The sequence below is a fragment of the Asterias amurensis genome, chromosome 12 (assembly GCF_032118995.1).
Source record: "Asterias amurensis chromosome 12, ASM3211899v1".
NCBI classification, from domain to species: domain Eukaryota; kingdom Metazoa; phylum Echinodermata; class Asteroidea; order Forcipulatida; family Asteriidae; genus Asterias; species Asterias amurensis.
Window position 1 is genome coordinate 9732695 of NC_092659.1, and position 14260 is coordinate 9746954.

Genomic DNA, 14260 nt, shown 5'->3' on the forward strand with positions numbered 1-14260 from the left:
TGGAAAAGTGGTCGAGAAGTTGGGAGCAATTAAATAACGAGGCTTAAGCTTGGATAATATCGTCAATCAGAAGTTGGATTTTGAAGTTTTATCGGCAGCTCAAAGACATGATTTGGAACCATCGCAGGGATGTATGTCTGGTTTTGTTTCATTAAAAGATGAATTAATCATGCTAAATTTGAACGGATTTGTTTTGAAAGCCTGGGATTTATTTGAAATTGAAAGTATGATAATACTAATTGGGGATTGTGTACAGCCTTGACTGAAAAGGTTGGCGAAACTGTATTTTGTGTGTACTGTAGGCCTGGTTGACTCTTGCGACTGTCGTTTTTCAACTACTCAAATAATCTTGTCGCCCACCTACTACAAAAATAGTCACGACTAATACAAAAATAGTCGTGACTACCTGTTTGGTGAACCAATTGTGTTGATCACGACTATTCACAACAACATAAACAAAAGAAATGATCAGTGACACAATCCTTCAATCCTTTTAGCTTCAATTTTACTACAATGCGCCTGCGGTAAATATTGCCACAACGCATTTTGAGAATTAAAAGAGTCACAAATAGTTTTGCAGTCGCGACTTTTTGAAACACGACTAGTCGAGTAGTATGTTTCACTAGTCATCAAGGCCTAGCGACTGTGAGGATAAAGCAGTATGGTTTCAGGGAGGTTATGGTACAGTGAAAGAACCTTGGTCCCTCTTCTTCCCTCGACTAGTGTAAACAGTGCCTTCATATCACACTTGTGGCGTGTCATGGCTGAACGGTTAAGAGCACCGGATTCAAGCTCTGGTGTTTGATCAATGGGGTGCGGCTTCGGATCCCGGTCGTGACACTTGCTACGTAAAGTTGGGGAGGTAGTGCTTTCTCTGCTCTACCGGCCAGGCTTCGGACTGATGATACCCAAGCCTACATCTGTATGGACTGTAAAAGGGTAACCCTGTTTCAGCCCTAGGAGTAGGTGGCAACATCCACGTTGAAAATTGTAGCCCACACCTTGAAGTGGCCTTCAGGCCTTGTGTGTCTGGCGGCTTTCATAAAGACAACAACAAAAGAACTCAGAGATAGTCTCCAACTATCAACAATAATCTAAGCATGGAGAAGATACACAAGTCAGTTTTGTAACCCCTTCTACACCTTCTTGGTCTACTATCTACATCTTAAAGGATTGAATGAAAGTGTTGTAACATCCAAGCAATGATAATGTCTCACGTCTCTGTAAATGAAGCAATGTTGACATCACGAATTGATCTCTTGGGGGTCAGTCTAAGAGCCTTAGCTAAACCATCTCTCTGTCCTGGCAAGAGAGTTGACCATCTGTCTGCCCACAGGGTGTGGCAGATCATAGCATGGATCAAAATGGAAAATAGGTTCTCTCCTCGTCCCTCTCTCTCTCTCTCTTGGAGAAACAGTCACTGTCGAGGATTCTGGTCTGATGGGATCCCCATGGTCTTTTCTCTTTACTGGCAAGAAGTTTTGTCTTGGCAACCCCCTTGTGTTGGCGACCCCCTCTTTGACTGCTTCTGGACTAAGAAAGTTTGCCTTAATTGTATGTAAGGAGAATTGACAACCCAGGAAGCCAAGTAAGAACAAACCTTTTCAGCAGGCTGCTGCAAGGTCAACCCCAGGACTCAAGAGCAGATGAGGGGAACCTTTTTAGGCATTCCCTGTCTTCCTAATTCCTAAAGCCATCCCATGTAAGATTAGAATTCCTGCCTGAGGTTTCAGCAAGACTCGTTTCCATTTTGTGTTTCCTTGAGGGAGTCCTTCTGGGTTACCAGTTTCAGGTGAAATGGTTTTTGTACTTGTACGAGTTTCATTTCAACTGTGCAACACATTGAGCTTTCTGAAGCTCTACGAATACTGCAAGCATCAGAATAAAAGGCATTAGGAACTGTTCATCTGGTGGCAAAATGGTCCCCCAGTCATTGCCAAGGGTGTCTCTGAAATGTTTTGCAAAACCCTCAACTTCGACAAACAAAATTCTATCAGAATTGAAAGAAAGTTCTCCATGATGACATGGACATCTCAAATTTAACTTTTCAAAGCTGGTATGCACGATCCAGGAAATTTTGGGGTTAAGGGGGCAGGTTTCATTTAGCTATTGTTGTAAGCAGCCCAGCTCATGAAGCTAATCAATCATTGAAATAATGACAGTTGCAGAAACTGACTGAGTGAAATCAGAGAAGAAATGTGAAGAAACCTTTACTGGAGTGTAATTCCTTTTAATAGAACCCATCGGCCAAATACAACACAGGGATGAGATTGTTCAGACTTAAACTGGCTGAATTCAGACTTTTTATGTCGGCCTGGTGAAGAAAATCAGGCAATATTTTGTTCCACAAATCCAGAAATCCTGCTCATTGGTCTACTTCTCTAGTGCTTTGGATACTGTTTCCAAAAGCTACGTGGAATCTATAACCCCAGGGGTTACCAAACAGTAGAAATGGCATCATTTCAACATACCTTTGAATTTGTATCCAAGTTTCAGACTTTTTTTCGTTAGTAATGACTCTCACCCCTGACAACACGAGACACTTTCTTATTTTCCATCAATATTTATGCTCGTTGATGAATGTTGCCGACAAATTTAAACGTTGCTTTACACTGTTTTGTGTATGCTGTAGAGCGCCCTCTGAGCTGATTAATTGCATTTTGCATTGTGATGTTACTTTCATTGTGCACAAATTGCAATGTCAAAACTGTGTAGATATGTTGCTTGGCTTATCAATTGAAAAGCAGAGTTTATAAGAGCACTGCTTTTGTTTACGTGGAGATCAGCATGTGTACTCCACAAGTGTACAGATTAACTTCATGTTCTTTGTATGTACCAATGTTTATACTGCATTATAAATGAAAGTGAAAATGTCAGTGATTAACTTTTCACATTTCTTTCTTGCCTTTTTTCCCCCTTTCTCTCCCAATAAAGCCGCCGGCAAACCAAGTGCCAAATCACATCAACATGTACTCCCAGTACCTGACGCCAACGAATGCAGTAGCCCCTAATCAACTGCAGGATTTCCCCGCACCAGGACAGTTTATGACAGCAAACGGTGCAGTTATACCTTTTGTACAGCCTCGCCCAAAGAATGACAAACTTGAAGTGAGTTTTTACAGAAAGTTTGATCTTTTGGGGTGTATTGCACTTTTGGTTTGTTTGGGGGGGTTTTCTTCTGATTGTCCAAAACCTAGTTAAGAATGCCCGGGTTTGGCTGTGGAAAATGACTGCAAAGGTTTATTGGAGAAACTTGAGAACATTTGTAGATTATAAAATTATTAATAAATTATTTTGGGGATAGCTCTTGTCATTGGTTTAAACCATTTTGAGATAACTTTCAAACATTGTACAATTTGGGAAAGCAGCATGAAATTATAAAGAAAGCTTTGGAAACACTTTTCTTTTTTAAGCGTATGAAAGTTGCTTTTTCTTAGCACTTTGACTGCAATAATGCCTGCTTCGATCGTTCTACGTTCCGAAATGCTCTGCTTTAACTTTACCTATAAGCTAATTTGTGATTGGGCCATCAAAATAACTTTGATTTGATTTGATTAAAAGGATAATCGTTTCATTGCCTGCTTCTTCCTTCTTGCGATGTCTTTCATCAAACCTGACCCCACCCCTACCCCCTTTCCCTCAGGTCTGTCGAGAGTTCCAGAGGGGCAATTGCTCCCGGGCAGAGTGCAAGTTTGCCCACCCAGCAGAGGGTGCTGCCATCGATCAGCTAGACAACACTGTTACCGTCTGCATGGATTATATCAAGGGGCGGTGCAGTCGAGACAAATGCAAATATTTCCACCCGCCTGCTCACCTACAGACCAAAATTAAGGCTGCCCAACACCAAGCCAACCAAGCTAGCGTAGCCGCAGTGGTGAGTCTCAAAAAACCCCATGTCTTGCTTTGTACAAACTCCCTTCCCTATTTGATTTCGTCGTTTTTTTACGTGTCTAACCCACCCTCTGTTGTAGAGTCGTAGATAAATGTGAGTCAGTCTTTTTTGTTCGGGGCTGTTGTTGTCAGACAGTGTCTAAACCCTCTCCAATCCCTAATTTTTGTTTTTGTAGCTTGTGGTTGTGAAAGCAAATGTAGCTTAAAGATGTTAATGACCAACCTCCTTATCATTACATCATTCCTACAACCCCCGCCCCCCCCCCCCCCCACCCAGTTCCCAGTCGTGTCTCCCCCCCCCCCCCCCCCCCCCCCCATCCTTAAGAATCATGTCGGAGAGTCCATTTTAAAGTTTTACTAGATGTAAACAAAAAAATTGAAGAAGAATTTAACAAGAAGAAGCTGGTCTTCAATCCACGATAGAAAACATATTTGAACGGATGTGTGATCGGAGGAGTTTTATGAACATTAAACTCTCCCCTAATGGTTGTATATCCCCCACCCCTGCATCCTGCCCTTCCCTTTGCTTTTATTACTCTATCTTTCACCCAATCCAGTAGACTATAATACATTTGTCATGTATTTGCATACAATTATTTACTATTTGAGAGCATTTGGAAGCATTTCTCTGTTCAGTAAGAGTGGAACAAGGCAACTAGCATTGAATGAAAGGAAGTTCCACTCAATTTCCCCCAATATATTGTACACTACGAAAACAATAGTTTGAAACTTAATCTCAGAAAACTCAGAAAGAATGTCATTGTGAGTTCCCTCTTTCTTAATGTTGTGGTTCCTTCAGCTTAGTTATACCTTGGGTGCTTCTCTCCAACCTATTAAAGGAACACGTTGCCTTGGATCGGAGGATTGGTCTTTGAAAAGCGTTTGAAACCGTTTGTGATGAAATGCATTTGGGTAGAAAGAATGTTTTAAAAGTAGAATATTATGATCCACACAAATATCACTTGAAATTGTGTGCTTTTCCCTTTATGTCGCGAACTAACACGGTCGGCCATTTCATGAAGTCAAACGTTTGACTCCACAAATTGGCCAACCGTCTATCTTTGCGGCGTAAAAGGAAAACCGTGCAATTTCGAGGCATGTTTGTGTGGATCATTATATTCTACTTTTAAATTATCTATCTAACCATTTGCATTTTATAACAAATGGTTTCAAACGCTTTTCAAAGACCACCTTGTTCCTTTTAACTCTTTTATAATAAACTGAATAACTTTTCAATATAAGAATTGCAACCCTTCCCCTCCCCCTCCTGGTCCCTAAACCCACTCCCTTTATTCCTTCCCTTAGTCTGACATAAACGTAACCCTACCATCTCACCACTCTAGACGTAGTTTCATTTTGCACCACTATTGCCCTCCCCTCCTTGGCATAATGGAAGAGTCCTAGAACTATTTCTAGCCAATCAGTGCATGGGAAACACCAGGCAGAGTTGACAGTAATTTGCTTTTAGGTGGCGTCATAATTGGGCAGGATTGATGGGAAATCTTTGGTTATGCATAACAGCTTGGAAGTTGGGTAAAATGGGTTTGGTATTAACCAATATTGCAAGAAAAATTGTCCACTGTATTTTTAAAAATAGAAAACCCATTTTCATTTGTGTAACTACTTTGTTGAGTCAAATGCACATGTGTCTTAGCAGTTGTCCATCATTTTTAACACTATTATGTGCGTGTGAAAGCTCCACAAGTGTAAGTGAATTGTGATACTGATGTTGGCCCCAGAAATATTTATATTTTTTAATTTTTACTATCCTGGTGTAAAATCGAAGAGCATTTAGAATGATTGTATTATTGCAAGATTCTTTTCATATTGTTTATTGTATGTTGTTATTTGTTAACACACTATTTTGCTGTTCACAGAGTTTGGAGGCAGCATAGGGCAGGCATTGAGTTATTTGACTTACATTATTGCGAATTTAAATGAACAAACCAAACCAAAGAAAACCAAAATGGGAATGAAATAAAACAAATGTACAAATGGCTACTTGGTGCACTGATTACACCAGTAAATTAGTAAAATGTAAATATTATTTTTTAAATATACTTTATTGTTGATTAATATTTTTTTTTCGTCAAGTGGGTTGTGGGTTCCGTTAGGGAGGTGCAATAGGGAACAGTTGGCTACTTATTCAGAAGCTTATTGTCTTTGAAATGAAAAAAATGTGCAGACATTATTTGTTGGGCAAACCCATATACGGCAATTTGATGATATCATATGTTTATTTATTATTTATTAATATATTTATTTATAACTATTGCAATTTTTTTTTTTACTCACTTTTCGAAGTTGAAATATAAGCAGGTTGCTCAAAATCAAAAGTTTATAAACTTAATCCAATATGTTGATCAGTCACAACGTAGCATTGCAAATCAGACGGGGAAAGGGGTATTCAGGAACAATGGATTTTAATAAGTAGGATTTGTAACTTTACATGGTGGAATTCGATATGGAAAGGTTTGCGGTAACACCATGTAATGACTATATCTTAATGAGTTGGGGTGGTTCTGAAAGAACCGTTGGTTTCAACTCGATGTTTCGATCAGTATGCTCTGATTGTTGAAACGCCGAGTTGAAACCAGCGGCTCTTTTCAGAACCACCCCAACTCATGTAGACTAGTCATTACATGGTGTTACCGCAAACCTTTCCTTGTATTATTATAGAGTAATGATAATCCGTTTTATTCAATCAATACTTTGTTAGTTTTAGCTTCTTCAAACGAAAATTGTGCACCTTCCCTGTAGTTAAAATCACTTAATAATAATATTTCATGAAATCATAGACCTAAGTGTAGTTAGATTATTATTGGATTCACTTGACGGCTAGTTAGTTTACTCGAGGAACTTGACGTTGTGTAAACAGACTTGTCTTTTCAATGCGCTGTGAACTATTTGCACAATGCACGGCAAATGATTGTGGTTCTTACATGATTGGCTCAAACAACTTGGGCAGAAAAAAAAAATGCTTTGAGTCCTTGCCATGGCTTTTGAAAATGAAAAGTTTAATTTATTCATATCTTTTGGTTGATTTTGTATACTTCATGTTCTTTCTTTACTGCACAATGCCTATTTGTTTTTAATAGCACTATATGCTTAAAGACACCGGACACTATTGATTATTGTCAAAGAACAGTCTTCTCACTTGGTGGATCTTTGCATAAAATCACAAACCTGTGAAAATTTTAGCTTAATTGGTCGTTAAAGTTGCGAGATAATAATGAAAGAAAAACCACCCTTGTTACACGAAGTTGTGTGCTTTCGCTTTCAGATGCTTGATTTTGAGACCTCAAATTCTAAATCTTGAGGTCTCAAAATCAAATTCATGGGACATAACTTCATTCTCGAAAACTACATCACTTCAGAGGGAGCCGTTTCTCATAATGTTTCATACTATCAACAGCTCTCCATTACTTGTAACCAAGTAAGTTTGTATGCTAAAAATTATTTTGAGTAATTACCAATAGTGTCCGGTGCCTTTAAGTTGTTATACAACAACACACACATACAGTTAATGGACAGAAAACAATTACACTCAAATTTACATCTTCATTAGCATTTAATTTTACAGATAAAGTACATTTACTTTAAGAATAGCAAAAGGAAAGATTGGTTATTTTTAGTCTGAATAGTTGTTATAGGACTAGTGTAGGTACTAATAGAACAGCCCTAATTAACCGAGTCAGACATTTCATAGGCCTGGTAACCAACCAGTGAACATGCAATAGCATCAGCTACTACATAGCTTACTCAGCCTGAACAAGTAAAACAATAAACAACAATATCTATTGTTTATTGTTTACTGTGTTTTCAAAGAAGTTATAGAAAGCTTCAGCACTTCAAAAAGCTTTGCAAAAATACCTCCGTTTTTTTGGGGCGCTCCATTTAGTTGACTATAGTAAACACTTAGCTTGCTCTGCCCAATCTTTTTCAATATTTCCCCCTAAACCTCTACTTCATCCTACAAAGGAAGGAAAAAAAAGAACTAAACCAAAAGAAAATTTGTCAAATATTTTTTTGTTGGCGTCGTTTACTTCATAACATCACTGTATGTTCTTACGCATTGATCATTTCGTAGTCTAATTTGCATGTTGTTTGATTATTTGATCTCTTGGTAGTTGTTTTTACCATTCTGTAGAAGCTCTCTTCTGTCCAAATTGTCAATCTGTCAGTCATAATAAGAAACGCCAGTGTAACCATCTCAACTTTGGTGATTAATTTCTCATCATTGGAGCATTTTTGTATAATTCCCCCGACAGGTCTTAAAGGAAAACGTTGCCTTGGATTGGGCGAGTTGATCTTTGAAAAGTGTTTGTAACCGTTTGTTATAAAATGCATTGTTAGAAAGATGTTTTAAAAGTAGAATACAATTATCCACACAAATATGCCTCGAAATTGCGTGGTTCTCCTTTTACTTTGCGAACTAACACGGTCGGCCATTTATGGTCGACCGTGTTTTGTCGACGAGGTAAAAGGAAAACCACGCAATTTTGAATGATACTTGTGTGGATCATTATATTCTACTATTAAAATATCATTCTAATCATATGCATTTTATAACAAACGGTTACAAACACTTTTCAAAGACCAACTCTACCAATCGAAGGCAACGTGTTCCTGTAATCGCACAACAAATAATAAACAAAGTTATTTTTAAATGTATTTATAAACTCCCCTTGTTTTCATTCTGGACAAAAAAATTGACTTGTAGATGAATTGCATGTTCACTGGATTGATGAAACCAAATGTGATGATTCCTTATCATTTTGTATGACAATAGAAACTCATATTTCCTAATAACACATAAAAGTTCTTGTTTGTTTTAGCCTAAACCAATTTATGTACCTGGGAAGAAGACGAAACTAATGAAACAAAAACACTCCTAAATAGTACGCGGTGAATGTCGGTTGCACCAATCAAGCCAGTCTATTGTATTTGTTGTATTCCTCCACTGCAGAATGGGGTTTATTGATTCTTGTTTTTCTGACTAGCTTTGAAATGACCTTATCTAAGTTAACTCAAGTTCTTGTCTTGGTTGTAGAATGACTTTTTTAATTGTGTATGAAACCAGCAAATATGAAAACAAACCAACAAAAACATATTTCAGGGGACTCTTGAATGCTGTTTCTGTTTTGTTTAAGCAGAATTATCTTTCCGTTTGTCACTGCAAGAAGACCTTCAGAAAGAAAAAGTTGTTGAGTTTCAACTTAGTATGGTTGAACTATAACCAAACAATTTTATGAGATCAACAAGTTCTGGTTGATGTATTCATAGTTGTCACCGTTCAGCTGAAACTTGTATTGAGAATTAGTTGATCGATCCAGTTCAGAAATTCCACAATACTATCAGTTAAAAAAAAAAAGTCAAATACTTGATACAAAATTAAAACACTGATTTGGTATGACAGTTTCCTAAACTGACTTGAAAGATTTTGAACCTAGTATTCCAATTTGACTAAACCAATGAAACACTTTGCAAAACTAAACTGGTTTAAGAATGATAACAAAACGAGTGCAAACCAGTGTTAAAGAGTCCTCTGTGTGTGTTTTTCTATCTCTCTTCTCTTGATTCATTATTTATGCATGAGGTCACTGACATCCACCCTTTGCTTCTTTTGTTTTTCCACCCACAATGCATTGCCGCTCTGCTTGCTGGTTTATGTTAATGACTCTGCCTGTCCCATGCTGCAATCCCATTGGCCAAAATCCATCATGGCTGCGCATACTAATAAGCTTCAGACCACGCCTGAAACAATCAGCAAGAAACGAGCCAGGGAGCCTGCAGATGACATCATTCTGGTACTGGAAAAAATAGTCTTGTCTTATGCTTTGCAATTTTTATTATTCATTTATGTAAATGTATTCTGATTTGATGTAGATTTATTTAAAGTAGTTAACTGGCCAATCAGTGCATGTGGTGATGGCACACATATGCATCCTTATTTTTACAAAACAAATGAAATGGTGGCAATGTTTGAATGTCCAGCACTTTTACCAGAAAACAAACAGCAATACACAAATTGGTTTTTATTTTGTACCTGTCTTAATTTGCAATCTACATCTGAATGTTCTAAACATTTTCTAACTCAAAACTATTAAGCAAGTCCTAATATTTCTGTGCAGCGTTTTGGATTAGTTTTTGCAAATTTCTCTGTTTCTAATACTTCAAGCTCATTATGAAGAACAACAACTGCTTATTTGTGATATGAAAGACATTTCTTTACAAACAAAATTAATTTGGAAAGTTAAAATAAAATGAAAAAATTGTCAATTTAGTTATTGGCACGTTTTCCCCTCTTCAATTTGTTGTAAGGTGTTTGAATACAATGCTGAAAGAAAAAGGGAAATTCCTTTGTAACCAAAAATAACAATTTGATGACTTTTAAAAATGAGAATCAATTGGTTTGATGGTTAGCTAACTCCAACCCTGTCTTATCAGTCAACCATTTAGAAAACTTTGACTGCAGCCAAATATTAATCACTCATGCACCCTGGACAGTTAATAACAATAGTGTACTGTGTCAAGTTTTTGGTAATTGTTTCAGTAGGGTTATATGGAATGCCAGCTTGCTCTGTAGAATTGTCACCGTGCTCTTCTTCCTTTCCAGATAGATGACTTCAACTTAAAAAAACAAAAAAATGAACAAAAGTCAAGTTTCTGGGATTTCTTCCTGTTGTCTTTTAAAAACAAATAACTCTCTGACATACAACCAATTCGCTAAAATTTATATGGTAGAGCAGGATGAAGGAACTCCCATGTTTAGAAAGAAAAAAAAACCATCGTGTGTATACTTGATAATTTGCATTCCAAAGTTTATTTCTCAATGCATCTTTCTAATATTAGGTTCAAATTTTATTTCACACAATACTTTTCCATTTAAACAACAATTTGGAAACTTCAAAACCAAGTGAAGCGAATATTATGTCTGCTTGACCTGGTTCCTCGAAAGATTCTCTAAAACATGCAGTTTTGACATAACCTGTTGAAATACAGCAGCATGTTTGTCAATATTTTCTTAATGGCAAACTTTCAGCTTTTTACTTTCAGCAAACTTTTAAAATCAAGGCAATTAAATTAGGTAGACGTCTTGCCTTTGTAAAATCATGAAAGAAATTAACAGAGTACTATGAGAATTTAAATTAAATTTCAATTCTATGAGAATAAAAACTCTTGAGGAAAAAAATGATGAAAATCGCAAACTTTACATCTACTTTACCTCAATTCTTTCAAATTTGTAATGAGAGTTTTTTTGAAAGTTCATAGACGAGCCAAATCTAAAACAATTCTACAAGTTCGTTACATCAAGCTCTCTAATAATTATGCAAATTGCTTCTTTTTTTTATTCAGCAGTAAATAAGTGAGCTGGCAGTCCATTTTTTACATGTGTTTTTATATTTTTATATGTTTTATGCTAATCTGAACAAACATTGAAATGTTATTGACCACAGGACACCACTCCAGATATATTGATAAGATTGTCCTACACTAAAATACATTTTATTTCAGGAAAATGTTCCTATTAGAAAGGGAAACGAGTTCAGAAAACATGACATTAATTTTGATTTGTTGTTTGACAGTAGAAGTCATCAAGGATATTAAAAACAAAATTATTTAAACAAATTGATGACAATGAAACTAAAAGTAGATCTTTTTAAAGTCATTCGTTGTAATTAAACAAAGATTTGGCAAATCTTTGTTTAGTATCAAAAACAACCAATAAACATAATTAATGCATGTCCTTGACAAAAAGTCTAAAAGAAGAAAACAAATTATTAGACAAACATTTCCTTGTTGTCAGCCTAGCATGAATTAATGTAGGCAGCTTCTAGACCTCATTGTTCTTAACGCCAATATTTGTCTGCATTTTAGGGATGGGGTAGCATAGTGTGTACATTTTGTGTGCCCAACCAAAAGTGCAAAAATCAAATCACCTATTATTGTTCTCTGCTATTTTTTAGTTGTTGTTAGTGCCCTGGCTTTGCATTGTCTATTGTGCTGTGGAAAGAATTTCTTTACCTTTTAGTGAAAATGGCATTCCAAAAGATAAAATAAATCGCTTTGTTTAGGTCTGAGCCTTTATTTGCACATTGACTTGAAATCTAAACTTTATTAGTACTGAAGGGAACACTGTCCCTAGAAAACTAATCAAACCTAAATGGTTTCTTTGAATCTTACGCTTTAAAAACTATCAGATATTTTAAAATTAGTTGAATAATTTGCCTAGACTGTAAAGTAGTGAGGTAGACATAGCTTAGGTGTTGTTTTCATTGCCTGCTGTGCTGTAAATTGTATACTGCAAAACAAATTCTGAAACAAATTCAAAATGGCTTTTATTTCGAAAAAATTTGTATTATGACTAAAAAAATTGCCAGGTTTTGCTCTTTTTTTAGAAGATTGAACGGGCAAAATAATCTAGAATGATTGTTCGTTTAAGCTTTAAATTGGAAAAAGAAGTAGACAAAGGGGAAAGGTAGTCAAATTGTTTGAAAACCATAATGCCAATTATTAAAGACACTGGACACTATTGGTAATTACTCAAAATAATTGTAAGCATAAAAACTTACTTGTTAACAAGCAATGGAGAGCTGTTGATAGTATAAAACAATGTGAGAAACGGTTCCCTCTGAAGTAACCTATTTTATGAGAAAAAAAGTAATTTCTCACTATTTGAATTGAACTCAAGACCTCACCTAAGGTCTCGAATTCAAGCATCTGAAAGCACACAACTTGTGCAACAAGGGCGTTTGTCTTCCATTTTTCTTTTGCAACTTCGACGACCAGTTGAGTTCAAATTTTCACAGGTTTGTTATTTTAGGCATATGTTGAGACACATGTACACCAAGTGAGAAGACTGGTCTTTGACAATTACCAATAGTGTCCAGTATCTTAAAACACAATTTTACGGTGACCTTAACCAACTTTATAGTGAAATACATCTTGAAAATTGCCACATAATTAGGCAACAATTGAATTCAACAAGTTACACCACCCTGCGTTGCCACCAGTATACAACTTACACACCAGCTTTTTACAGATAGTATAGAATTATTATTAGTTATTATAAATTACAAGAGTGAGTTTTAAAAGTTTACTTTGAAGTTTTGCAAGAATCATTCCAGTTCTGGTGAACCTTGTCTTTTGTTTTTTTTTGTTCTCTCTTCCCCCCATCTCTCTCTATCTCTCTTGACTTCTACTGTCTCTCATCTTATGCTTCCAACACCGCTCTTCCAGAACGCTGCCTTGCCTGGACTCTTACCGCCAGCCAAGAAGGGTGTGGCAGCTGGATCGCACGTAGCACATCATCAAGGCATGTTTCAACATCATCCAGCAATGTATCAACAAGCCCTGGCGTCCATGCAAATGAATAGTCCACCCTCGCATTATATACCACCGCCAAGTGAGTGTTTAAATTGGGATGTGTTGGGTTCTGTTTGTGTTGTTTTTTTTTTTTTTTTTTTTTTTTTTTTTTTTTTATACAAATTTTAAAGGCTTTTTGAAAGTGGAATTCTTTTTTTTTTAAGAGAAGACAGTTGTTTATGGTTACTTTCTAGCTGCAGCCTTTAAGGAAAGTATTTATGGGCCTTTTCTGGTGACCTCACGTTAAGGGTTATGTCCTTGGCCTTTTTTAAAAGGACTTTACCTTCTACCCAGTGAGTTTTATGGCCTTATTTTAGAGATCAACCTTTGAATGCATCTTGATTGTATTTAAATGTCTGTGTTTTGCATCCTTTCAGTTTGCTCGTTCTTAAACCCCTCTCCCTCTGAATTGAATGAAATCAAATATCTGCGTTGCTTTCTAAAACCCCGTCTTTATTTTCTGTTTTAACTGATGATTTTTTATCCAATATTTTGTGGAATTGTGGTTTTGAGATAGCATGCAGTCTGAGTGGATATTTTGTTGAGCAAATGTTAAGTGGGCGACTTTAAACACCATTGGTCAAACTCCTACTTGATGAGTCTTATTGGCCTGCTACACTGTAACTTCATCTGAACAGGATGCCAAGCACACCATGTCTTTATGTCAAATCTGTAAAAATCCACTATTGACCCCTAGCACGCACGTCGCATGCGTCGACTGTGCCACACTCGCCTTTTCGGTGGGCAATAGGTTTACGTGTAAACGCTGCGTCGTCTAAAATGTGCACTTCAACGCACAGTGACATTGCCCACCAAGTGGCGCATCCAAGATTATTCTGATGACGACGGAATGTGAATTGGGTCAATACTTCTGGAAATGAGATTTATTTTGTTTTAATAAGCAGGCAGCTAGCTGGGTGTATTGGATTGTTTCATGAAAGACATAAATGATGGTTAATACAAATATATAGCAGGACTTCTGATTGTTTTGAGGGTGTTT

At 36.6% G+C, this 14260-nt stretch overlaps 1 protein-coding gene across 18 annotated transcripts in view; it reads left to right on the plus strand.

Moving 5' to 3' along the window:
- The window catches only part of LOC139944753 (muscleblind-like protein 1), a 247418-nt gene that overhangs the window by 213646 nt on the left and 19512 nt on the right, over positions 1-14260 (plus strand). For 15 of the 18 annotated variants that reach the window (XM_071941828.1, XM_071941839.1, XM_071941838.1 and 12 more), the window contains 4 exons: positions 2935-3108; positions 3644-3874; positions 9636-9701; positions 13135-13300. In XM_071941828.1, coding sequence (XP_071797929.1) covers positions 2935-3108; positions 3644-3874; positions 9636-9701; positions 13135-13300 — 637 coding nt within the window. The remainder of the gene's footprint in view (positions 1-2934; positions 3109-3643; positions 3875-9635; positions 9702-13134; positions 13301-14260) is intronic. The other 3 variants (XM_071941832.1, XM_071941834.1, XM_071941846.1) reach the window with 3 other exon arrangements.